We start from the raw sequence: 25770 nt of genomic DNA, 5'->3' as shown, positions 1-25770 counted from the left end.
AGTTCTTTTCCATTATTTCCCTGGATGTTAAGGTTTTTTATCTTATCATGTTCTTCTGGGAGACGCATGATCCTTGGGTTGTCTATGCATGTCCTGTCTTTGACTTCAGTATGTTTTACTTGCTGGATGAACAAATGTTCTTTAACTGTTCTTGGTTTTTGCTTCTTTTCTTCTAGCTTGTCTTTCATGTCTATGTTTTTGCATTCCTGATCTATTATTCTTTCTTTTGTTTATTTGGTGAGACTTGCCATCACAGATTCTGGTTTTTCTATTCTGCCTATTATTTTTGCTGTGCTGGCCATAAATTCTGTTCTCATAACCACTCAGGGACAGAGAGTTGTGGTTCCACATTCAGCTCACATTCCATAGAATCCTCTGTCTAGTGTTGAATCATTTTCTTTTGTTTTCCAGTATTTGTTCATAGATGTCTGAACTCGTTTACTAGCTCTGGAGGCCACATTTCCTTCTGTTGTTAGTGTTTTTCCTGTTGATTTATCTGCTTATGTCCAAGGCCTTTCAGTATTCTTCTTCCTGAGATCATTGGTGATTTCAGTCCCCCACCACCCTGATTTTCCCCTAATTACTTTTTGACTTATCTCAGCCTTCTGCCACATTCATGGTTCACAAACTTAGGTTTTTGTCCTGAGTAATTTGGGGGTGGTCAGAAATGGCTGCAGCTGGATGCTGAAAGGCGGGGGAGAAGAGCTCAGGCTTCACAGGGTCTGCACAGCACCTTCACACACACACACACACACACACACACACACACACACACACACACACACACACACACGGCATCCTGTTCTGTTGATGTGGCCAGCTCCCTGTGTTCCTCAGTTCTCTAGCCTGGCCTCAGCAGCTCAGTGTGGCTAGGGGCTTGTGAGCCCTGGCACTTGCTCTGCTGACAGAGTTGTCCTACCTGGCACCAGCAGTTCAGGGCCATGAACTACTATGCTTAGGGGTTATCTGCTCAGCTGTCAGCTCTGGCTATCTAATCAGGTGTAGCAGGGTTTGCTCCTGAAGAGCTCCAGAGCAAACTTCTGCAGCCTGGACCTGGGGACTCCATGGCACTGGAAAGAGAGAGGGGGACCTGGGCTGTGGGGTTGGCTTTTGTTGGGAGCTGGTGTGTTTGGATCCTTGGGTCTGCTAGTGCAACCTCTCCGCTACTAGCGTGGGGGTGGGGAGCAGGGGGAGTGTTTGTTCATAGGCTTGGGCGTTTCTCACCTTCTTTTGGATTCTGGGTGTCCTAGAGCACAGAGACAGCCAAGTGGCTTTATCTTTAGTGCAGATTTATGTTTTGGAGAGTCTGGAGAGGCTGTGAGGGTCAGAGAAAACCTCTAGTTCATCATCTTGTTGTTCAGGTAGTCCAAAAGTCCATGTCTTTTTAAAAATAAGTGTGGGGGCAGCTAGGTGGTGCAGTGGATAGAGCACTGGCCTTGGAGTCGGGAGTACCTGAGTTCAAATCCAGCCTCAGACACTTAACACTTAACTAGCTGTGTGACCCTGGGCAAGTCACTTAACCCCAATTGCCTCACTAAAAAAAAAAATAAAAATAAGTGTGAAATGGATGCCTTTCTTTCTCACCTTAGTTTCCCTGTTTCCCTCCTTTTCTTTTCCCAGAGATCCATCCCACATGCCAAGTTTTATTTTTGTATAATCAAAGAGAAAAAAAGGGGGGGGATCAGCAGAATTGATCAACGCATTGAAAAAATGTGCAATGTTCTGCCTTCCTGAACCTAGCACCTTTGCAGAGGAGCAGGTTGGGGGCATCTCCTCACATCTGTGTTCATCATTTCTTGCAGCCCAGTAAAATGCCATCACACTCACATGCCATAACCGACAGGCATTTACTTTGTTCCATGAAAGGTGCTACTATTAAAATGTTGGTGTTAAAAAAAAAGTTAATCCAAAATTTTTTTTTGGTGTATTTGGGGCCTTTCTTCTTGTCTTCGACCTCCTTGGGGAATATGCCTAGTAGTGGAACTTCTGGGTCAAGGGTATGGGTACAGAAATTTTAGTCACTTTATTTGCATAATTCCAAATTGCATTCCAAAATGGTTGTACCCTTTCGCAGTCTACCAACAATGCACGAGTGTATCTGTCTTCCCACAATCCCTCTAATATTAATTATTCTCATCTTTTATCATCTTTGACAACTTTCTGTATGTGAGGTGAACCTCAAGATTTCTCTTATTTTTGCCTTTCTTTTTTTTTACTTTTAGTGATTTGGAGCATTCTTTCTTTCATAATGGTTGTGAATACTTAGAAATTCTTCTTTTGAGAACTGTTTATTCATATCCTTTGACCACTAATCACACACACACACAAACACACTCACTCTCACACACACACACACATTGTTTCTATATCTTGGACCAAACTATCATCAGAGAAATTTGATGCAAAGATTTTTTCCATCCAACCACCTCCCTTCATCTTTGGTCTATTTATTTTGTCCATATAGAAGCTTTTTTATTTCATGCAATCAAACATCTATTTTCTCTTTTGTGATTACCTCTATCCCTTCTTTGGTCCAGACTCCATCTCTGACCTATATCTGAGTCAGACATAATGTTTCTTTTCTAATTTTATGTCAATTTTGATCTTTAATATTCAGACTACACATCCATTATACTGTACTATAGAATATGATGTGGGATATACATATATTTTCAATTAACAAGAATTCTTTAAGTACTTTCTCTATGTCAAGTACTGTGCTAGGCTCCAAGGATACAAATGAAAAGAATAAAACTGGGGCAGCTAGGTGGTGCAGTGGATAGAGCACCAGCCCTGAATTCAGGAGTACCTGAGTTCAAATCTGGCCTCAGACCCTTGACACTTACTAGCTGTGTGACCCTGGGGAAGTCACTTAACCCCAATTGCCACACTAAAAAAAAAAAGAAAAGAAAGAAAGAAAGAAAGAAAGAAAGAAAGAAAGAAAGAAAGAAAGAAAGAAAGAAAGAAAGAAAGAAAGAAAGAAAGAAAGGAAGAAAGAAAGAAAGAAAGAAAGGAAGAAAGGAAGAAAGTGAAAGAGTGTCTGTTTATCTTAGAAGAAATAGGGAGGGGGCAGCTATGTGGTGCAGTGGATAGAGCACCAGCCCTGGAGTCAGGAGGACCTGAGTTCAAATCTGACCTCAGACACTTAACACTTACTAGCTGTGTGACCCTGGGCAAGTCACTTAACCCCAATTGCCTCACTAAAAACAAAAAATCAAACAAAAGAAACAATAGGGAGCCACTGAAGTTGATTGAGCAGGTGAGTGACATGGCCTGTGCTTAAGGAAAATTACTTCGACAACAGTGGAATGGGCAAGAGTGGTGAGAGACTCGAAGCAGGTAGACCCCTTAGGAAGCTGCTGAAATAATCAAGGAGAGAAGGGATGAGGGCCTGAACTAACTTTGCAGTAGTTGGGGGAGGGGAGAGGAGCCAGATGCAGAGGTAGCTAGGGCGAGTTTGCCAACTGACTGGACACGTGGGATGAGGGAATAGTGCATGTGTATGTGTGTGGGGGCGACACCAAGCTTGTGCCTTCAGTAGAGATAGGGAGCTTTGAAGGAGGGAAGGGTTGGGGGAGGGGAGATAGTTCAATTTTAGATGAGTCGAAATGTCTCTGGGACATCTTTGAAATATCCAACTGTTTGTGATCTACAGATGCCTGTTTTCCCTCCTCTAATACTCCTCTTAACCCTCTGCATTCTGGTCTCCAATCACATCATTCCACTGAACCTGCTGTCTCTAAAGTTACTAAAGATCTTTTTTGTGAAAAATTCCATTTCATGTCTAGCTCTGAATTCTCTGCCCCCCCTTCCCCCTTCTCCTTCCCCTTCCCTGCATTGAGAAAGCAAGAAAAATGGTTAATTAAAATGGTTTATTTTCCCTCCTGTGAGCTCCTCGGCCTCTTGCTTGTTCCTGAACTCTGTCCCTTTCCTCTGTTTATGATGTCACCATTTATGTCCAAATCACATGCCCATTTGGAGCACTTCTTGGTATGTAGTGTGAGCTACTGGTCTATACCTCGTTTCTGACTCGTGATCTCCTCACTGCCAAAGCCAATGGGCTTTTCTCCGAGTTCAGCTTTGCCAACCTTATCTATTGCCCTCTTCTCTCTAGATTTTCAGGACACTTTCCTGCCCCCTGTGTGCCCGCCCCCTTTCATCCTCTTTTGCCGAATCTTCATCCAGGTCACACTCAGTAACCAGGAGTGTCCCCCAAGGCTCCATCCTGGGTCCTCTTCTCTGGACTGTATTGCTCGGAGATCTCATCGACTCCTATGAGTTAAGTTGTTATCTCTGCTGATGATTCTCAGATCTACTCATCCAGCCCTAATTTCTCTCCTTAACTTCCAGACTCCCATCTCCAACGACCTTTTGGCCATTTTGAACCGGGTGTCCTCAAATGTCTCCTTCCAAATTTCCCTTTCACTGAAGAGGGCCCCACCATCGTCCTAACCCCTCAGGCTGGCAGCCTCAGTTCCTCACCACCTCTTCGCCCACATCCAGTGTCTCGCCAAGACCTCACCTCTGCCACGTCTCTAGAATACGCCCTTTGTCTCCTCTGACGATGCTTCCACCCTGGTGCGGATCCCCTTCCGCTCAGGGCTGGCCCACTGCAATAGCTGCTGGGGTTCGGGGCGGGGTCTACCTGCCCGTCTCTCTCCAATCCGGTTCCTCCTCCATTCTGCCACCAACATGACCTCCCTAACCCTACTCAATAAGCTCCGGTGGCTTTTGCGATTAAATATAAGCCGTCCTGTTTGGCCTCCAGAGCCTTTCCTAACTTGGCCTCCTCCCACTTGCCAAGCTCTCACACCTAATCGCCTGCCGGGCACCCTTCCGCCCAAGGACGCCGGCCTCCTGGCTGTTCCCGGAGCGATTCCCCTTCCTCTAGCGCCGTGCCCTTTGCTCTCTTGGCCTGGCAGCCTCACTACTGGTCTTTGTGACTCGCCCCCACCAGTCAAGCCTCCAATGCCGGCCTCTTCAAACGAAGAGAGGCAGATCTCTGGACAGCAGCCGGCACCGCCCCCTGGTGGAGCCAGCCAGAGCTGACCCTCTACCTGCGGTCCCTCAGGACAGGAGCGCAGAGGATTTCGCTCCGTGGGTCTATTGCAGGTGGGACACTCGCTCCATCAGTCATCTCTGCGTGAATGAGCATTTGTCCACACGCTCCCCGAAACCCTCCCCCAGAAGGGTCCCAGGTCCCCGGCTCCTGGCGGCCCTCAGCCCGAGCTCTGGGTCCCCCTCCCCTCGCGGAGGCGGGTCCGGGGGCGGCCTCGGCAGCCCCGCCCCGCCGGGCCCCCGCCCCTCCACGCGCGCGCGGGCGGCCGCAGCAGCCGCCACCGCCACCGTCGTCGCCGCCGCCGCCGCCAGCATCTCTGGTGCCGCAGCTCCGGTCGCCGCCCTGCATCCGCTCGCCCGTCAGTCCGTCCGTGCGTGTGTCGGTGCCGCCGAGGCCAAGGCCAGGGCGGGGACCCGGCGCCGGGCGGGGGGCCGGGCCGGGCCGCGGGGTGGGGGGCAACGGGGTCCGAGCCCACCATGCCGCGCGGCGTGGGCGTGGGTGGCTTCTGGGCGCTGCTGTCGTGCGGGCTCGCGGCTCTGTGCGCTCTGGGCCTGCTGTCGCCAGCGTGGATCGTGCCTCCCGCTCCCCGCGGCCCCAAGACGGCCCCCCCGCCGCCCCTGGGCCTGCTGGGACCCTGCCTGACCCCCGCCCCGCGGCCCTGCGCCCCCTTCGCCCTCGGGGGCCTGCGCAGCTTCGGCGACATCCCGGCCAGCGCCTGGCAGGTAGGTAGCACCCCCGCTGGTGGCCCCGGGGAGTGGGGGTGGGGCTCCTGCCCTGGCCCGAGGGCCCGGGGATGCACCCTCCAGCGCCGGCCCATGGTCCCACTTCGCCGCTCGCCTCGCTCCCCAAGCCCCGAGCCTCCTCTAGCAGACACGCACACACACACACTCACACGCGCGCACACGTGCGTGCACTCACACTTGCTCACCCGCACGCATACGTGTGCATCATCCAGAGGTTCCACTAGTTGGGCGCCGGGCTCTGGGGGACCCCTTGAAGGACCACCCACGGAGCCCGGGGAGGTCTGGGTGCCCATCCTGCCCTGCTGCTGCTGCTGCTGCCTCCTAGGGCCAGCTTGGCGAGGACCTTTCTTCTCCCTGGCCTGCCTCAGTTTCCCCTCGGCAGCACGCAGGGGCAGGTCGGGTTCCAGCCTTCCTTACATGTTCGCCTCGGTGAAGGGAGGAAGGTTGTTTGCTGAACAGAGACTTATCCAGGAGCCACGAGGGCCAGGTTAGGGGTCTTTGGGATTAGGAGAGTCCAGCCCCCTTCCCCTGGTGTTGACTTCCTGAGCACACTCGGGCAGGCCTGAGCCCAAGGGAGCCCACTGGGGGTGCCCTGGTGCTGGGCACTACAAGGGTTGTCCCAGGATGAGTTGGCACTCTCTGGCTCTTCCTGCTGGGCTGTGAGCTTACTGGCTATGGAGGGAGGTCAGCCCCTGCCTCCGAGCCTGTCACCTCCCCGCCCCCCCCCCATGTAGGAGGCTTTTCCTAAAGGGAGGGGTGGGGGTCCTCAGCCATAAAAAAAGGTGCAGTGGGGGATGGGGAGAAGTGGCCCCTCTCACCAGGACCTAAGACCCGGACAGGGCAGAAAGACACAGGATCAGGGAGATGCATGCTGTCCCTGGGGGTGCTGGAGGAGGGAGAGGATGGGGAGAAGGTCCAGGTCTAGACACATTATTGTCTGTGAAGAAACTAGGCCTGTGTAAGGGGGAGGATGGGAGAGCTGGGCTGGGCTCCAGGACTTTCAGAGCCGGCTGATGGCTGAGGGATCCCCTCATTTCTGCTGGAGAGTGGGGGTGGGGAGGGGGGCACGGGAAGGAGGAGCGATAGCCAGTGGTCCACAGGGGCCAAAGAGGGAGACTGAGGAAGGTCTGAGGAAGATCTGTGCCTAGGAGAACTGTCCACCTGTGCCCAGTGCTGCCTTGGGGGGGGGGGGCTCCAAGCAGAGGCCAGAAGCCCCTGGGGTGACGTCAGAGAGGATTCTGGGTCAGATGCCAGACAACTCAATGGCCTTGACGGTGCCTTCTCCTTCAGAAGCCTGTGACCAGCTCCAGTCTAGCTCCAGAGCATCCCTGCTGCCCTGGCCTCTGCCCAGCTGCTGCCCCATGTCTCCTCTCCATCACTGCTAGCTAACCTGGAAAGAGTTGTCCATGGGGATGGTGCCTTCCCTTCCTGCCTCCTGGGCCCAGCCCCCTGCACCCTGCTGCCAGGCTCATCTTTCCTAGGTGGGGATCTGTTCCTCCCTCCTCTGCTCTATAACCTTCAGTCACTCCCCATTGCCTACTGAGGCAAGTCCAGACTTGTGGCATTCAAGGTCCTTCCATCCTGGTGCCAACCTTCTTTGTCTGCCTTTGTCTGTCTTACTTGCTACCACATACTCTCGGCTCTCACTAATTCAGATCCACCTCTGCCCCGAATGTGGGCCACCCACTCTCTTACTTGCTCACACTGTTCCCTTCCCCTCACCTTTGAAGCCTGCCTCCTCCAGGCAGCCCACCACCACCACCCTTCCCCCAGCATCCTCTTAGCAGCTCCCTGAGGGCAGGGACTGATCCTCCTCCAAACTTTCTATCTCCCTCAGTCTTGAGCAGCTGAAGCAAGTCACACTGCAGGGCAGAAGAAAACATTAGGTCCGTGCCCTCCTTCCCTCAGCCCAGCTGGCATCTGTCCCTGGGCGAGGTCTCCCATTCTCCAGGGGCATCCCCAATCTGTCGCACTTTCCTCCCTACACCTTAGGAGGACCGTGGGACCAGCATGTGCATCCTCGTTTTACAGATGGGGAAATGGAGGCACGGGGTGTGGACACAGTTTGCCCAGGGCCAGAGCCAGGAAGGGCCGGAGACTCAGGCCTCTGGCAGGAAGTGTTGGCTGAGATATTTAGCTGGTAGGGGAGAGCAAGTGCACAACAGGGGGTGGGCATAGAGGCAGTGGGGACCCCACCCTGCCTGGGGACCCCACCCAGGGACCCTGCCTGGAACAAAGAGCAGGGAATGGGTAAAAGCCTTGGAGCTATGGACTAGACAGTGGAAGGGGGCTCTGAAGAGATTGCTCAGCCAAGCCCTTGGCACTGGGGAGGAGCTGGTTGGCGGCTGGAGGGACGGAGCTCTCTGCGGTGGGAGAGAGCCAGAGCGGGGCTCTCTCTGTGGGAACCTGGCTCCGCCTGCAGCCCCCCAAGGGGCCTGCCCCACCCAGGCTCAGAGACTTCGCCTGGAAGACAACGTGGGAGGGAGGGAGGCAGGCAAGCTCTGGGCCCCAGCTCACTTCTGGTGCCCCTTGGGCTCCTGGGCAGGGCCAGGGTCCTGGGGAGCCCCGCCCTTGTCTGCCACCTCTCCACAGCCCCTGTTTCCCAGCCCCCTCTCCCCCGTGCGTAAGGAAGGAGTCCCCCCAACTCTCTGAGATCTGCATTCACCTCAGGTTCCTTCCCAACTCTAAAAATAGCCTCAGAGCCTGAGTCTTTTTGCTGCAGAAACAGGACACCAGCAGGCCTGCTGCTCCACCCAGGCACGTGCCAGCAGCGTTGGAAGCTGGGGAGGGGGCTGTGTGGCAGGCGTGTGCAGAGCCCCTCAGGTGGAGGTTTCTGAGCCTGGCAGGACCAGCCGGGCCGTGGGGGTGGACAGAGCCTCAGGCACACAGAGGCCCTGGTAAAAGGGTGGGCTCAGCCACTCTTCAGAACCGGGATGACCCAGCCTGGCCCGCCTGGGGAAACCTCAGGAAGCCCGTGGTGTGTGGAGTGTCCCGAGTGCGATCCGAGGTAGGGGCTCGTGGGCTGGTCTGAGACCTGAGTCGGATGCCCTGGCTTCGAATACTGGCTCTGCCATGACAAATGCCTTCCCCTTTCTGTGTCCCGTGCAGCGAGGGCACTGGCTGACATGTTCCAGGCCCTGCCCACAGCAACCCAGTTGGGCATGTGGCCTGCCTGTGTCCTTAGAGAGGCGATCCTGGGCTCTGCTCCCCAGCATCCCTGGGGACGCTTGGGTGATGTCACAGGAGTGGGTCTTCTGAAAGGGTTGGGGGCGGGCGTGTGGTCAGGGCTCGGGGTTCAGCCAGGGTTTCAGTTGTGACGGAACATCCCTTCTGACTTTCCCAGCCTGGTCAGGCCTGAGGCCCCTTACCCGCCTGCACTCCCCTGGACATGAATCTTGGGGCCTCTTCCCTCCTTCTCCCCTTCTTCGCACATCTGCTATCGGGCCTGCCCATCCCCCTCCCAGTGTTTCCTCTAGTTCCTCCTCCGTCCCCCGCCTCAGGTGGCTTCTCAGGCTGCTCGCCCACTTTCACCTGCTGCCAAACTCCTTTTCTCACGGTGGTCCTGCCACTTTTCTGCTCACAGTCCTCCTGTGGCTCCGCATCGCACACTCAAATGGGCATTCTCCTTGGCCCGGCATTCCAAGCCCCTGTTCGGCTGGCTCCAAGCAGCCTCCCCAGCCTTCTGGAGCACCCGCGCAGGTGCCATGTTCCAAGCAAACCGCTTATTTTCTTCCTCATCACAAGCCCAGGAGGTTCCTGGCTCCCTTACTCTCACAGGGGCCAAGGCCACCCCCTGCCCAGTGCAGGTGCTCGAAGGCTGTTGGCAATCTTGGGGCTTCTCGTCGAGGCGTTCACCGTTGTCGTTGTTGTTCAGTCATACCTGACTCTCCAGGACCCCGTGGGGGGGTTTTCTTCCGGCTCATTTTACACATAAGGAAACTGAGACAGGCTACTGTGTCTGAGGCCAGATTTGAGCCCACGAAGCTGAGTCTCGCTGATTCTAGGCCTGGCGCTTTGTGCGCTAAGGCGCCATTACCCTTGCAGACAGCCCAGCTAGGGTACCCCAGGGGCCCTTGCCTTACCGGGGGGAAGCCAGATTTCCTGCTGGGTCAGGGTGGAGGTTTCAGGGTGCTTCTGCCCCTGGACCTCAGACGTTGTCAATAAGCCTCTATGAAACACTCGTGCCAATCATTGTGATAAGTGCTGGGAATACAAAAGAGGCAGGAAGGCTGCCTTCAGGGGCCTTCCTTTCCGACAGTGTAAGAGAATACCCCAGGGCAGATAGAGAAAGTGCTGAGGCAGGTGTGGAGCCAACAGGGGAAAGTCCAGCCGTGGGACAGCCTGTGGGGTCTCTGCTAGTGAAGGTATCTCTGGGGGTCCAAGTCCCTGCCCTCTTGCCCATCTCCTCACATTCTTTCCAAGAGTCACATCCTGTTTGGAGAAGTCCCTGCGCCCCGGCTGGGAAGGGAAGAGGCTCTTGGTAAACAGCATCAGGAAACCTGGATGGGGTCCAGGAGAAGCCCTGACCCTGCTCTGGGCCCCACCTCCTCCTTCCTCTCAGGCAGGATGAAGCCTGGGCACTTCAGTCCGGAGGGTGGGGTCGCCTCCTCTGCCCCCCCCCCCCCCCCCCGCCTGGCCACTTAAGTGTGGAGGGTGGGGTCACTTAAGTGCATGGCTGAGGTGTGTGGAGGGTGGGGTCAGCCTCCTCTCTGCCTCCCCCCCCCCCACCACCTCCCTCCAAGCTCTGGTCCTTTTTAGGACCATCCACTCAGCTTGGTACCTGATCTGTGCCTGCTGTTCGTGGTTCACTTAACAGATGCCACTGCCCTTTCAAGTTAGGCATGAGCTCATTGGAGCCTCTGGGGAAGGCTTGACAAGCACGATTACTTCCCTTTTACAGATGAGGCCACTGAGGCCAGGAGATTCAGTGACCTAGCCTGGCGCTTGGCCGAGCAGGTGTGGAGGGTCACCCAATGGCTGGTGTCCAAGGGAGGGGATTGTTGGAGGGGCCTCTGAGGTTACCCTCTCATTTTACAGAAGAGGAAACTGAGGCCTAGGGAGGTGGGGTGACTTGACCAAGGTCTCCCATGCTCTAGTGGAGCCAGGGCTCTCAGGCTGTCCATTGGTAGGGGGACACATCCTTCCAGGACTGTGAGCCATGGGGGCACATGACCTCGTAGATAGAGACTTGGCAGGGGCTGCAGCATTTTGGGGCCAGGAGGTTGTCTCTTACTTTCCTCTGCCTCCCTCCCTCTCTGTGGCCCCTGAACTGTTGGAGATGGAGGCAGGAAAGGAGCCCTTCTAGCAAACTGCCTGCAGAGTCCCATCCCCTGGGTGTGACCAGGGAGTCAGGGCTGGGGACCTCCAGGCCAGGGCAGTCCTTCCTGAGCCTATGGCCAGAGGGAAGGGGCGGGGAGGGGAGAGGACAGAATGGAAGGGAGGATATCAGAAAACCCAGGAGATGTTTCTCTTGAGAAGACTCAGGGTCTGCCCTCACCAACCCCACAGGCTTTGAAGTGCTCACTTTGTGGCAAGGATTGTGCCCCGGGCCCTGAGGATGTGAGCACCAGCCACATCTGCCAGACCCCTGGGGCCAGATGTGGCTTCACCACTGTCCAAGTCCCTGACCCATCCCCCACCCCTCCCTCCTTGGCCATTGGGCCCGGGCTATGTCCTGAGGAGGAGGGTTTCGCTGCAAAGAGGCCGATTCTAGAACAACCTCAGAAATAACCTTCTAATAATGCCAAGGAGTGCCTTGGGAGTCGTGAGCTCCCTGTTGCTGTCTGTGTTCAGGCCTCTCTCAGGAATGCTGCAGAGGACATTCTGTGGCAAGTGGGCCTTGGGGGCCCGGGAGGCCCCTTCACAGCTGAGACTGGCCGCTGGCTTCCGATTTCCCTTCTCTTGGGACCTTCCCCTCCGGCCCTGCCCATCTGTTGCCCTGGGCAAAGTTCTGGGATTTCCTTCTGCCGGGACCCTCTTAGGGCCCGTGATGGTGGCTGCCAGGCTGCTGTAGAGTTGGGGGTCTCTGTTGTATCATCCCCCATAAAGGCAGGTTTACAGCTCCCCTCACCCCCCTGCTGGGGCTATTCATGTGGGGATGTGCCCTGCCCGGGCACAGAAAATCCTGGGCATGTCTGCCACTTCCCTCTGAGGATCCTGGCAGGAACTAGCTCAGCTTCTGAGAGCAGGGAAGGAGACTCCCCCCAGTCCTCACAGGTCAGAAGGGGGAACTCTGGGAGGCGACTCCATCTCCCTCCATCTCCTGTCGCCCCAGGAAGCCTCCAGCGGAGCCTTGGTGGGAGGAGCCCTCCACAGGGGATAGCCTAACTGGGAGGCGGTGGTGGGGGATGGGGGACGGGGCCCTGGCTCGGACCCCAGCAGCTTCTGGGTGACCTGCAGGACCCAGCCTGATGCTGTCCCCTTTCCGAGGGCCCGAGGCTCACGGCTGTGTCCTCCTTCCCAGTCTTTGACTCCTCAGCTTAGCCTGGCAGGAGGCAAGCCTGCCTGCATGGACCCAGGCCCCTTCCCCTACACCTGGGGAGGGTAGAAAGGCAAGGGGTCTTGATCCCCGCCTGGCACTGGGACAGAGAGACCTCAGAACTGGGCCCCAGGCTCTGCCCAGCTCCTGTGCCCAGGGCTCGGTCAGGACCCCAGAACATGCAGAAGCTGCCTAGTCCAATCAGCTTAGTCCACAGAAGCCAGGGAGGGGGCTGCACAGGGCACAGCATAGGGAATGGTCAGTTGGGGATCCAGGCCCGGGCGTCTCCACTGACTCCCCATGCCTTCCTGGGGCCCCGCTGGTTGGCGCCACTGCCGCAGAATGGGCCTCTGAGGAGACGCGGCCCACGCCCCAGCCTGCTCCCCTGACCCACCCTGGTTTCTGGCCAGAGCCAGGGCAGCCCCCAACACCTGCTTGCATTTTGACAGGCTTAGAAAATCTCCAGCCCAGTCTGAGGGCCTGGGAGAGGACAGTGATTAATTAATTTGGGGCCGGCGGGGGCCGCCCACTCTGAGCGCCTGGCTGATGGATTATTCCCTGGGAAGTGGGAAGATTGTTCTTTTTTCTCCCCAGCCTCAGCTGGGTTCTCTTGGCACCACAAAGCCCCGAGGGTTCCTTCCTTTTCTCACCCGCTCCCCCCTCCCCAGCTGTGCCTGACTCTTGGGGCTGAACATCTGGACTGTCCTGGAGCTGGGGAAGGCCCCGCCCCATCTTCTCCCCAAGGCTCTGGGCAGGGGAGGTGACTTCTGTGTGGGCCTGGGGTGACCGAGGAATCGGCCTCAGCACTCCTCTTTCCTCCTCGTCCTCCATAATAGCCACCCTGGGGAAGGCCCCACTGCCTTACGCCTGGCCAGTGCACTCACTATCCGGCGTCCACTCGCTTGGCGCTCATGCTGATCTTCCTACAGCCTAGGTCTGGCTGCGTCCCACTCCCTGCTGCTCACCTCCAGGGACTCTGTGTGGCCTTCACAGCCCTCTCCTCCCTTTCCAGCCTCGTTATACCCCGACTCTTTTTTTTTTTTTAGTGAGGCAATTGGGGTTAAGTGACTTGCCCAGGGTCACACAGCTAGTAAGTGTTAAGTGTCTGAGGCCTACACCCCGACTCTTGACTCTTGGGCACAGGGACCCCTCCCCTCCACCCCCGCCCTCCTGGCTGTCCCAGGAACAAGAGCCTCCATCTCTCAGCCATGCATGGCCATTGTCTCTGGAAGGCTCAGACCAGGGACCTCCCTGGCTTCCTCAGGCCTCAACTGGAAGGCCACCTCCTCCAGGAAGCCTTCCCTCTGAGGAGTATTCCATTTATCCTGACTGGAGACTGTTGGGACACGTCTTTGTGTGCAGTGTCCCCTGAGCAGTGGCACTGCCTTTTGCCTGTGTATCCACAGCACTGAGCACATCCTAGCACACAGCAGGTGCTTCATTAATGCAGATTCAGCTCCAGGAAGCCTTCTTGCTTCAGAGGGGCCGGCGCAAGTGGCGCAGCCAGGAGGGGCAGGAGTGTGGGGCATACTTCATGCTAGCCACAGGACTCCCAGGTCACCACCCTGCCTTTGCCTTCTCTCTCCCCTTTGGGGTCAGCGAGCTCTGCCCCGTGCCCTCCCTTCTAGCCCAGTGGGCATCTGGTGGGTTCCTCAGTGTCAGGTGCCAACCCTGGATTGCCTCCGTCATGTGGTGCCAAGTGCGGCGGGACAGAGACACGACATGGCGATGACTGGATGATCCGTTCCACACCGTTGGACCTAATCACTCCTGGGCCCTCACCACAGCACGGCACTCTTTGGCTCCATCCTATTCCCCAGGTGGCCACTCCCCCTTCCCTCTTTAGAGCCCCCACACCACCCCTTCTCCTTTGCCCAGTCTTTGATGAAGAGGAGGCCCTTCTCAGCTCCCCTCCCACACCACCATCATCCCAACGAGGTCTCTTCCTCTCCCTCACAACTGGCTCCTTCTCCACTACCCACAAACATGCCCTGGCCTCGCAGTTCTTTTCCAGACACCACCATCCCCTCAAACCATCATCCCAGGTTTCTCCTCCTGTCCTCTGCTCCTCTCCCCTTTCCTCTTGTTCCTCAGCTGTTGGCTGTCTGGCCATCAGCCCCCTTACTCAACAGAAATGACTCTCAGGCTTTGGGGTGCTGGTCTGGGCCCTGCTCTTTGTCCCTGGGAATCTCCTCCTCTCCCACGGGTTCAATTAGCATCTCTATGTCGATAATTCCCAGGCTGATCTATCTGACCCCAACCCCTCCCCAGAGCTTGATTCATGCCACCAACTGCTGCTGGACATCTGCAATCAGATGTTCCGTAAGCATCTCAAACGCCAGAGGTCCCAAGCAGAACTCTGTCTCGATGGCCGCTAGTGAGGTCACGTTCCTTCCTGTAGATCTGTCTCTGACTGTGTCACTGCCCTGCTCAAGAAGCTGCAGGGGCTCCCTTGTGCTTCTGGGATCAAATACAGCCCCTTGCATCCAAGCTGGCCTCCTTGGAGGAAGCTTCCACTGCCACGCCTTTTCCCTTCTGTCTTTCAAGGTAGATGTATAGGCCGGTAGATGAAAAAGAAAGTGGAATAGAGATGATAGATAGGATTTTTGTTACTGTTCAGTGTGACCCCATTTGGGGTTTTCTTGGCAGAGGTCCTGGGATGGTTTGCCATTTCCTTCTCCAGCTCATTTGACTGATGAGGAAACTGAGGCAAGCAGGTTGAAGTGACTTGCATCTGACTGAGGCTGGATTTGAACTCAGGAAGATGAGTTTTCCTGACTCTGGGTCCAGCACTCTATCCACTGTGCCACCTAGTTGACCCTGATAGATAGGTAGAGGGATACAGAAATAAAGATGGACAGACAGAGAGATGTGAGTAGATAAACACATGGATGGGCAGAGACAGATGGATGGATAGACGGAAAAATGGATGGATAGGCAGACAGCTATGTAGGTAGATAGGTGCATGGTCATATGGATGGACATAAAACCAGATGAATGACTAGAAAGACAGACAGATAGATAAATGGATGGACAGACAATGGCTGGGTAAGTGGATGGATATATGGACAGATAGCTGGACAGACAGATGGATAAATGGATGGATGCCTGGCACTGAGGCCGATGTGAGCCAGTGACACGGCTCTTTCCTCAGGTGGCATGCATTTGAATGGGGGAGACGACTGGATAGAGAAGGGGAGCGGGTGAGCTGTCTGAGGGACACCGATCTGGACAGTGGTAAGCCCAGCCTCGCTGGGGACATCTGGAGGGGACTTCCCGATCCCCTGTTCTGGATCCCCAATAAGCCCGGCTTCCTTTGCGGGGCTGGCTCTGGCAGTTGAGAGCAGTCAGTGGCTGGTGCTCATGCCATGCTCATCCTCCCACCAGGCGGGGGGCGGGGGACCCCGGGCCTCCTCACCACCACCCCACCCCCAATCTGGATCCAGGATGGATGGGCTAATGCCAGGGTGTTTCTCCGGGTTGTTAGCAGCTTATTCATCCTCGATTCTGATTTATAACCTGGGCAGGGTGGGGTGGGGGGAGCTGGGGGGAGATTTTATTGGCTGGTTTCCATGGTAACCCTATTGACTCTAAAGTGGGATATGAAAGGGTGATCTCTGGGAAGGGGAAGCAGAGCGGAGGTAATGGGCGGGGTCAGGGCTCCCCCGACCCCAGCCACATCCGCCCAGCCCAGGGATGTCTGCCCCTGAAAAGGCGCCCAGCCAAGTCAAGCCAACAGACATTGTGCCAAGCACAGGGGCGCAGAGAAAGGCAGAATCTCCCAGTGCAGCCTGCAAACAAGATGCGGCGGAGATAAAGGGGCATTCTCGGGAGGCGTGAGAACTCAGGAAAGCTGGCCAAGGCTTTCTGTAGAAGGCGGGAAAGAAGCCAAGGAAGCCAGGCGGCAGAGCTGAGGAGGGATGGCGTGCCAGGTAGGGGGCACAGCCAGAGGAGACACCTGGCATCAGGAGATGCCGTGTCTTATGTGAGGAATAACCAAGGGGCTTCAGCACCGGGTCAAGGCGTGCAGGGGAAGGGGTGGGGCAAGTGTGTAGGAGAAGGCTGGGTTATGAATGCCAGCATGGCTTTATATTTGGTACCAGGGATCCATTGAGGTTTATTGACTAGGAGTGACACCGGCAGACCTGAGCTTTGGGGAAATCACTGACAGCTGAATGGAGGATGGACTGAGGGGGGAGCGACTGGAGGCAGGCACCCCCCCCACCACCACCACTGCCATAGTCTGAGCCTGAGGTGAGGAGGGCGGGGCAGAGAGATGTTAGGGTTTGGCCACAGGGAGCCCCTACTGGGAGCCTCTGGCCTGGGAGGCTGGGGATATCTCAGAGGGAAAGAAAACCAGTGATGGTGCCTGCAGGACATTCAGGTTGGGAAGTCCGATGGGGGCCAGTTGGAGGTGACAGATGGAGGTCAGGGCTGGATAAGCAGATCTCAGAGTCAGGCTCCCAGAGTCCATCACTGAATACACGGGGGCTGAGCCCTCACCAAGTGACAAAAAGAGAAACGGGGGCCCAGGACAGAGTCCTGTGGGGCACCCATGGCTGGCCAGTGGAATCCCCGCAAAGAAGACTGAGCAGGGGTGGTCAGACAGGAGCGGGTGGTGGACGGTGTCCAAGGCTGAGGAGAATGGACCGATTCTGGAAGTACAGTGCTCCCAATAGTGTGTCTGGGTGGCAGCACCCCCCAGCGGGGAACACCTTGGTCTTGGTGCTGCTGCCCTCCTTGGGTGGAAGATGGCATTCAATAGGGGAGATGAGGTCCTAGGAACAGGACCTCAGAGACTACCTCCAGAGGCCATATTTGCACCTTGGAATGCTCTCACTTGGGGGAAGGTTGTGCTGAGCTCATCCAGCCCCTTGACAGCCTCCTCTTCCTGGCTCTCCCCTTGGGGAAGAACATTCCCACCCCCCACCCCCACCCCTGTCCCCAAGCCTTCTTCTCTCTCCAGCTCCTTCAGCTCTTCCCATCTTGGCTGGCCTCCTCCCAACACCCTGACCCTGGCTTGATGATGCCCTTTATAAGGCTCGGGATGCAAATGGGAATACAGTCCCCTCCAGGGTCAGTCACCCGCTTGCCCCTGGGCACCAGCTCTAGCTGCCTGCACAGAGCTCACTGGGAAGCAGGTGAGGGAGGGATCTGCCCTCTCCTCCAATGCCCTGAAGTGCCAGGTGGGCAGAAGAGAAAGAGGCAGGAGAGGCCTGGGTTCAAGGCCCACCTCGGGCCCATTGCATAAGCTTGGGGACCTTAGGTGACTCATCCGTAAAATGGGAGCAGGATGCCTGCAGGATCTGTTATCCTGGGTTGTGGTGAGGCTGGCACCTGGTCCTGTGCCCTGAGGCCAGTATGACCCAGGGTGCTGCGGGCACCAAGGAGTGACCCCTCTGAGGACCAGGGAAGACTCCTGGGCAGAAGCAGCATCCCTCATCCTGAGCCCTGCTCCCTAAGAAGGTGTGGGCAGGTCTGCAGGGCCAGGAGGTGTCCACACTGGAGCTCCGGGGCCCATCCCTGACCCTCGCTGACCTGGGCAGCCCGTCCCTGACCCTCGCTGACCTGGGCAGCCCGTCCCTGACCCTCAGTGACCTGGGCAGCCCGTCCCTGACCCTCGCCGACCTGGGTGGCCATGTCTCAGCTGCGTCCCTCTCTGTCCCCCCAGACCAGCACTGTGCTGTGCTCCACTGGTGGCGTGCTTCTGGCCCTCAGCGCCCTGCTGGCTGTCGTCTCCGTCTTCCTCCCCAGTGGGTTCTCTGAGAGGCGAGTCTGTGCCCTGGCCGGCTACATGCAGATGGCAGCAGGTGAGTTAGCCCCGGGGGCCATGGCCTCCTCTCCCCTACCTCAGCTGCCTAGACCCGGACATTGGCCTCACCCCCTGCTGTCCTCATTCTCTTTGGGAACCAAAGGGCAGAGGTGCCCTGTGGCAAGGGCTGTCGGACCCCCCAAGGTCAGGAGAGGGTCAGCATTTAGGGAAGGCTGGAGAGGACTGAGATGGGTCAAGAGTGATCTGCTCTGGCTCCCTCTACCATGAGACTCCCCTGCAGCATCAGTAATTATTCTAAGCTTGAAGCCCCCCAGTGACAGAGAGCTCATTACCTTCTGAGACAATGCATCCCACTTGGAACTACCCCTCAGGGGAACGTTTTCTTCTGTGGATCAGCCCGAAGTGACCCCATCCTTCCCTCCTAGCTCAGGGCAGGGCCCACAAGAGGCAGGAGGTTTCCCCATCCCTATCCATGTGGCTTGGACAGATTGACCCGCCTCCCAGAGAGCCCTAATGACTATTCCCATGACAGGAGCAGAGCCACTGACGGCCGAGGCAGGGACTTGGGAAATGGCTTCTGTGAGCCTCAGTTACTGTATCTGTAAGATGGGGTCGTAGGTGACCTCTGACCATTCACTTACTGCAGTCTTTTGTCCCAAGCCTAGCTTTGCCTTTACAGGTGGGCCTTGGACTCCCTACTACCCCTGAATGGCCTTGCCCTTGGCCTGGGGTGGAGCAGGCCGGTATTGGGCAGGAGCTAGCTACCAGGGAGCCAGGAAGCTCCAGGATTGTAAAGGCCGAGAGGAAGGCCAGGCCCCAGGAGGTTAGACTGAGCACACCCCTCCTCCTTCCCCCTCCCCCTCCTCCTCCTCCCCAACTCCTTCCCCTCCCCCTTCCCTCCCCCCCACTGATTCTTCCAGCACTGCTGCTGGGTCTCCACCCCCCCCCCCCCCCCGGACCTCAAGCTCTTTTGGGCCTCCTTGTTCTCCTAGTTCTGGCGGGGGGAGGAACAACACAGTCATCCTATAGGGGGTGTCCTGTCTCTGGTCCCAGACTCTGCTGCTCCTCCTGAGGCCTACTTTGGGAAGAGGACACTGCTGGGAGGGGGCACCAAGAGGGTGTGGCTGGGCAAGGCTGGCCTGGGCCCAGGGATGCCCGAGGCAAAGCCCAGGGGGGTTAGAGAGACCCCTTTGTTCCCACTCTGTGCACTGGCCACAGGCCCAGCTCCTCTGACTCTCTGGCTTGGCCCAGCCTGTGAGCTAGGGCTCCCTGCGGGAAGTAGGGGCACCCTGAATGAAGGGACTTGGTCGATTTGCCACATGGGTCCGGGCACTGCTTCTGCAAAGCCTCCTTTCTGCTGCCCCCTCCCCAGCCTGCCTACATTGGGAGAGTAGGGGCAGGAGTAGGGAGTGGGGAGGAAGATGGGGGGAGGGGCAGGAGGGGGGATGGGGGGACAGAGGGATTAGAGGGGGTGGGGAGGGGCAAGAGGAGGGAGGGGAGGGGAGGGGAAGGGGAGGGCAGGAGTGGGGGGCAGTTCTGCCCTGCTCCAGGGCGTAGCCACCTCATCCTTCCTCAGTCTCTCCCTAGCACCCACCAGTGGGCTCAGTGACTGAGGGGGCTTAGTGCATATCAATCCACCAGTCACCAAGCATTTATTAAGCCCCCACTGCACTCTTGGCCCCGGGCTTGGGCCCTGGAATGGGTGGGGGGGCAGGCATGCTGCTTTTCTGCCTTGGCCTCTGCCTCCATGCCTCCCTCCTGGCCCCCACCCCTTGGCTGGGGACCCCGCTTCTGCTGCCCGGAGCCCCCTGTCAGGGCTGCTAATAGATCAGGACTCATGAGTGGCTCTTCAGACAAGTAGCACAGTGGCACGGCCCCCCCAGACATTCTGCCCATCTCCCTCTCGGGCAGGAGTTGTGTGGCCAGGGCCAGCTCTGCTGCTGGAAAGTCGATCCTGAGTTGCTCAGAGGGTGGGGGCATCCTGGGTATGGGCACCTGGCGGGGCAGGTCCCACCTGGAGGCCCTGTGGTGGCCCCTAGGTGACTCTGTTGGAAGCAGATCCCTCAGAGGCCCAAGGGAGGGCCTCTGGGCTGGGGGGCAGACCCCCCCCCTACCTCACCCTGGGCCTCAGTTTCTCCTCCTGTAAAATGAGTGGTTAGGGCTGAGCTCTAAGTGTCTCTGAGGCAGATGTCCTCCTCCTCAGAGCCACCCTCCCTGGGCAGGCCCCACTTCTGCCCATGTCCTTTCTCCTGTTGCCTTGGGGCCTTCTCTGCCCGCAGAGTCCCTGGTGGGTGCACAGGATGGAGCTGGCCTGGGGTCTGTGCTGAGGGGATGCAGTGGGCCTCAGGCCTGAGAGGGCAGAGGCTGCAGTCGGCTTAGGTTTGCTGTGAGGTAAGAGGCAGGGCAGCGTGGCCAGCAGGGAGGCCAAGCTTGTGTCTGCCCAAGGCAGGGCAGCTCCTTAGGGGGCCAGACCACTCGAGGCCCAGTGGGCCCATCACGCAGCCCAGTCCTTGAAGGCAGAGCCAGCCCCAGGGGTCTGAGGGCATCTGGGCTGTTGGCAAGACCGGGTCATGTTCCCACAATGTCTCTTGACAAGGGAAGGGACTTGTCCAGGGCCACAAAGTCAATGGCAGGTGGGAGCAGGGGCAGGATCTAGGCCCCGGCTCCACAGGGATAAGGCCAGACTTTCCACCAACCCCGTGTGGGGGAAGGGGCTGTTGTCCCAGGCTACAGAGGAGAGAACTGAGGGGGAGGGGGAGGGGACAGAACCATAAACTGTAGGTCTATGAGCCTGACTCAGCTCCCGACCACATTCTAGAGTGTGAGATGGAAGGGAAAGTAAAGAACAAGAAGAGGAAGTGGGGATCCCAGCAGTGACGTCATCAGAACAAGGTCAATGAGCTTGTGGCTGAAGGATGTGCCTGCAGCTGCCCCTGAGCCAAGGAGGCTCCATCCTATCACTAGCTGTGTGACCCTGGGCAAGTCACTTCACCCTGCTGGCCTCAGTTACCCCATCTGTACAATGAGCCGGAGAAGGAAATGGCCAACTGCTCTAGGATCTGTGCCAAGGAGACATACATGCATGTACACATGTATGCACTCCTGCACACACATATACTACATGTACATGAATGTAAGCTACATATGCACGGAGCACATGGATAAAATGCATATGAGGTGCCTTGAGGGGCAGGAAGGCATTGGACTTGAGGGGGCACTGGACTCTAGCCTTGAGGGAATCCAGGGAACCCCCCAGCCTTGTGCTGGATAGATGGCTTGCGTGCCAGAGGCAGGGACGGGTCATTCTGTGGGGGCGTCTGGTGGCCCCAAGAACCGCTCTCTCCACTCAGTGTCTCTGTGCAGTCAGCTCAGGGTAGGCCCCTGGAGAGCAGGGCTTAATGGAGCCCTTGTAGTTGGCCATCTTCATGGTGTTTGAGGCCTGTCACACTGGCAGATGATACCAAGGCAGGAAGGAGAGCTAATCCAATGGAAGCTAGAGTCTGGACCCTCGATCTCCACAGGCTAGAAGCCAGCACTGGGCAGGATCTAATAATTTAATGGAGAGAAGGGTAGAATCAAGTAGGTAAAGGGTTCAAAATCAGATTTACAAGTACAAGATGCAGGAAAGAGAGACAGAGATACAGAAATAGGCAGAGATAGAGGAAAGAAAGAAAAAGAAAGAGGAAGGAAGGAAGGAAGGAAGGAGGGAGGGAGGGAAGAAGGAAGGAAGGAAGGAGGGAGGGAGGGAGGAAGGAAGGAAGGAGGGAGGGAGGGAAGGAGGAAGGAAGGAAAGAAGGAAGGAAGGAAGGAAGGAAGGAAGGAAGGAAGGAAGGAAGGAAGGAAGGAAGGAAGGAGGGAGGGAGGGAGGGAGGAAGGAGGGAGAGAGGGAAGAAGGAAGAAGGGAGGGAGAGAGGAGGGAGGGAGGAAGGAAGGAAGGAAGGAGGGAGGGAGAGAGGAGGGGGGAAGGAAGGAAGGAAGGAGGGAGGGAGGGGGGAGGGAGGGAGGGAGGGAGGAAGGAAGGAAGGAAGGAAGGAAGGAAGGAAGGAAGGAAGGAAGGAAGGAAGGAGGGAGGGAGGGAGGAAGGAAGGAGGGAGAGAGGGAGGAAGGAAGGAGGGAGGGAGGGAGGAAGGAAGGTGGGAGAGAGGGAGGAAGGAAGGAGGGAGGAAGGAAGGGAGGGAGGGAGGAAGGAAGGAGGGAGAGAGGGAGGAAGGAAGGAGGGAGGGAGAGAGGAGGGAGGAAGGAAGGAAGGAAGGAGGGAGGGAGGAAGGAAGGAAGGAAGGAAGGAAGGAAGGAAGGAAGGAAGGAAGGAAGGAAGGAAGGAAGGAAGGAAGGAAGGAAGAAGGGAGGAAGGAGGGAGGAAGGAAGGAAGGAAGGAAGGAAGGAGGGAGGAAGGAAGGAAGGAAGGAAGGAAGGAAGGAAGGAAGGAAGGAAGGAAGGAAGAAGGGAGGAAGGAGGGAGGGAGGAAGAAGGGAGGAAGGAGGGAGGAAGGAGGGAGGGAGGAAGGAGGGAGGGAGGAAGGAAGGAAGGAGGGAGGGAGGGAGGAAGGAAGGAAGGAAGGAAGGAAGAAGGGAGGAAGGAGGGAGGGAGGAAGGAAGGAAGGAAGAAAGGAGGAAGGAAGGAAGGAAGGAAGGAAGGAAGGAAGGAAGGAAGGAAGGAAGGAAGGAAGGAAGGAAGGAAGGGAGGAAGGAAGGAGGGAGAGAGGGAGGAAGGAAGGAGGGAGGGAGAGAGGAGGGGGGAAGGGAGGGGGGAAGGAAGGAAGGAAGGAAGGAGGGAGGGAGGGAGGGAGGAAGGAAGGAGGGAGAGAGGGAGGAAGGAAGGAAGGAGGGAGAGAGGAGGGAGGAAGGAAGGAAGGAAGGAAGGAAGGAAGGAAGGAAGGAAGGAAGGAAGGAAGGAAGGAAGGAAGGAAGGAAGGAAGGAAGGAAGGAAGGAAGGAAGGAAGGAAGGAAGGAAGGAAGGAAGGAAGGAAGGAAGGAAGGAAGGAAGGAAGGAAGGAAGGAAGGAGGGAGAGTCCTGAGCACATTGGCCTAGTTAGGCATGGCTTTCATCAGCAGTATCCCTGGGCTTCATGCACCCTGGTCATCTGCCCAGTTTGGTCTCACATATCAGGGTTTGCTCCATCCCTCCCGTTTCCTAGAATTTTTAGATTGGGGTGGGGGGAGAGCGAGCAGAATCCAGCCTCTTCATTTGACATGTGTGGGGTGCTGGAATCTAGTTTCTCCCCACCCCCCATCCCCAATACACACACACAGCTAGTTAATAACAAAGGCCAAAAGTGATTAATATGCTAATGACCTGTTTGTGACCCTATAGGAATTGCGCAAGGGCAGCCTGGGGTTGGATGAGCTGGGCATGCAGTGGGAGGGCTTGGAAAAGCAGAGCTCCCCAAGCCTGGAGGCAGTGGGAGTAGGAAGCCCCCAGGGTTGGGAGCAGAAAGTCCTTGGGCAGACAGAAATAGAACCTGGGGCAGCTTCTCTGGCTGCTGAGAAGAGAGCTGGCTATGGATTCAGCAGATGAGTGACCCTAGCCTGGAGAGCTGAGCCGAGCAAGCTGCCCAGCAGGGGAGCACCCGGGACTCCTCACAGCCGGTGTTCTCCAGGTTCAGGCCTGCTCCTCCCCAGGAGTACGTGTGCATTTTCGTGGGAATGTGCTTTGAGTTGGGGGGGGGGGCTCATATATTTGTGGCTACTGTGCTTACTACTATGCCATTTGAGTAAATGCCTTGGCTTCGAGTCTACTGACTATTAGAGGGGAGCTCACTGGTGGGGGCTCCGAAGTGGAAGTTTTAGGACAGAAGAGCCACAGGATACTCTTTGAACTTGAGGTCATGGTCAAGAGCCCACCTGCAAACGTGTAGGCTCACGTTGAAGTTGGGGGAGAAGGGATCCCCAGAGGGGGCGGGATCCCGTAGCCAATGAGCAGCACACGAGGGAATGGTTGTGAACTCTCCGCAGGACTCTGCCCCAGCACGTGGTAGGAACTTCAAAGCTTGTTGGACGATGGATGGGTGGACTGAGGACGGTTAATCACAACCAATCAACAAGCATTGATTAAGGCCTATTCCGCATCAGGCACTGTGCTAGGCACTGGGCAGCCAGGTACAAAGAATAATGAGGCAATCCCTTGGGGGAGTCACTGGCTCTTCCAGGGACTTGGTGAACAGGCTGTGTTAGCGAAGGACTATGGTAGCAGTGGTCAGGACCCTGCTGGGCTGGTTGTGGGGGGCCTGAGCCTGGGCTTGTCTGCGGAGGGGGAGGGAGGGGGCAGCCTCGGGAGAGACTCTGGTCAGATGTGGGCCTGGACCCGAGGGAAGGAGAGGCAGGGAATGTTGACTCTGGAGCGGCTGCTGTTGCGGAGGTAGACCGTGGGAGGAGGGGTCTCCAGATGCACTGGGCATGCTGGCCCCGGCGTTGTCCTTGTTGGTCCCATGAGGGGGCCTCTGTTCTGCCCTGGAGTATCCCCCTCTCTATCTTCTACCTCACCCCCCCCACCCCAACAAAGTCCATTCTTTGATGAGGAGCATGGTCCACTCCAGTGTCCTGGACACCAGGGAGGCAGAGTCATTAACCCAGCCTCAGCTACCCCCAGGCCATGGCCCAGATATAGCCCGTCCCCTCTGGTCAGTATAAGGCACAAACAGGAGAGAGGAGGGGGAGAGAGTCTTAGAATATCAGAGCTGGGAGGGGTCTATTGGGCTCAACTTGCTGCAGAGGCTGCAGAAGGACAAAGACTTCCAACGTCACCCAGCGAGGAAGTGTCAGAAGGCCTATGTCTCCTGACTCTGAGCCCACTGCCCACGTCCATGCCCACACAGAACCTCAGAGAATTCCAGGACCTTATGAATCCTCCCTACAGCCTCCCTGATGAAGATTTAGGCAGCCTCCATCCACATAACCCTGGCTAGGTAAAGGGGACCTCACATTCCCTTTCTCAGTCCTCTGAGGTGGAATCACCGGAGAATTTCTGTCTGCCACCTGGTGGCTGTGTCTGTGTTCTCCCACTCATTTTCTTGTGGAGTTACGCTGTGGGTGGTTGGCTGCTGGCGTCCTGGGCCTGCATTCGAGGATCGCCAGCTTGCTGGGAGGTTTTCCTCCTGGGACAGGGAGCTTGCAGTCACTCGAGGACATTATTACGACCACATTCTTTCCAGTATCACACTGTGTGCTTGAGCAGAAAAGCCTTCTGTGCTGTTTGCTGGCACAATGTGCCAGGGCCGCTTCCCCCAGAAGGCCCTCCCACTCCAAGGTTGGACCCAGGAGGCACTGTGTGCTGCTGCAGACAGAAATAGCTCTGAGGTGTGCACGTCCCCATGCCCTGGCCCTGGGGTCCTGGGAGCTGTGCTGGACTGAGTGACAAGTACATAATAGGGTGGGGGGAAGTAGCCACCAACGGACCCTGGCTTGGGGAGATGGGGAGGGATCCAGACCGAGTGTTCCCCCACTCCCAACTGAAGAGCGGGAGATGCCATTGGCCAGCCTTGACTGCATGAGGTCCTGCTCTGTCCAGGGTGATCTGGGGCCCAGGGGGCCTCTCTCTTTCTACCCTTAGAGCCTTCTCTCACTGGGTGTTGTGGCTTTCCTACGGAGACCATGGGCAAAGGGTTCCTTGGCCCCAGACTTCTCTGGTGGGTCATGGAGCCACCCACGCGGCTGGTTCTGGGAGCTTGTCCTTGCAGGACAAAGGAAGGGCAGCACAGTAGTAAGTTGTTGTTTGCCCAGTA

At 56.9% G+C, this 25770-nt stretch overlaps 1 protein-coding gene across 1 annotated transcript in view; it reads left to right on the top strand.

The window, feature by feature from the left end:
- Positions 1 to 5379: 5379 nt before the first annotated feature.
- LOC122751045 (transmembrane protein 211-like) overlaps positions 5380 to 25770 on the top strand; it is a 27947-nt gene continuing 7556 nt past the window's right edge. Inside the window, exons 1-2 of the mRNA XM_043997965.1 lie at positions 5380 to 5781; positions 17952 to 18090. Coding sequence (XP_043853900.1) covers positions 5536 to 5781; positions 17952 to 18090 — 385 coding nt within the window. The 5' untranslated portion in view covers positions 5380 to 5535. The remainder of the gene's footprint in view (positions 5782 to 17951; positions 18091 to 25770) is intronic.

Source organism: Dromiciops gliroides, chromosome 3 (genome assembly GCF_019393635.1).
Source record: "Dromiciops gliroides isolate mDroGli1 chromosome 3, mDroGli1.pri, whole genome shotgun sequence".
NCBI lineage: Eukaryota > Metazoa > Chordata > Mammalia > Microbiotheria > Microbiotheriidae > Dromiciops > Dromiciops gliroides.
The sequence above is the reverse complement of the archived record's forward strand: the minus strand, read 5'-3'. Positions and strand labels throughout refer to the sequence as shown.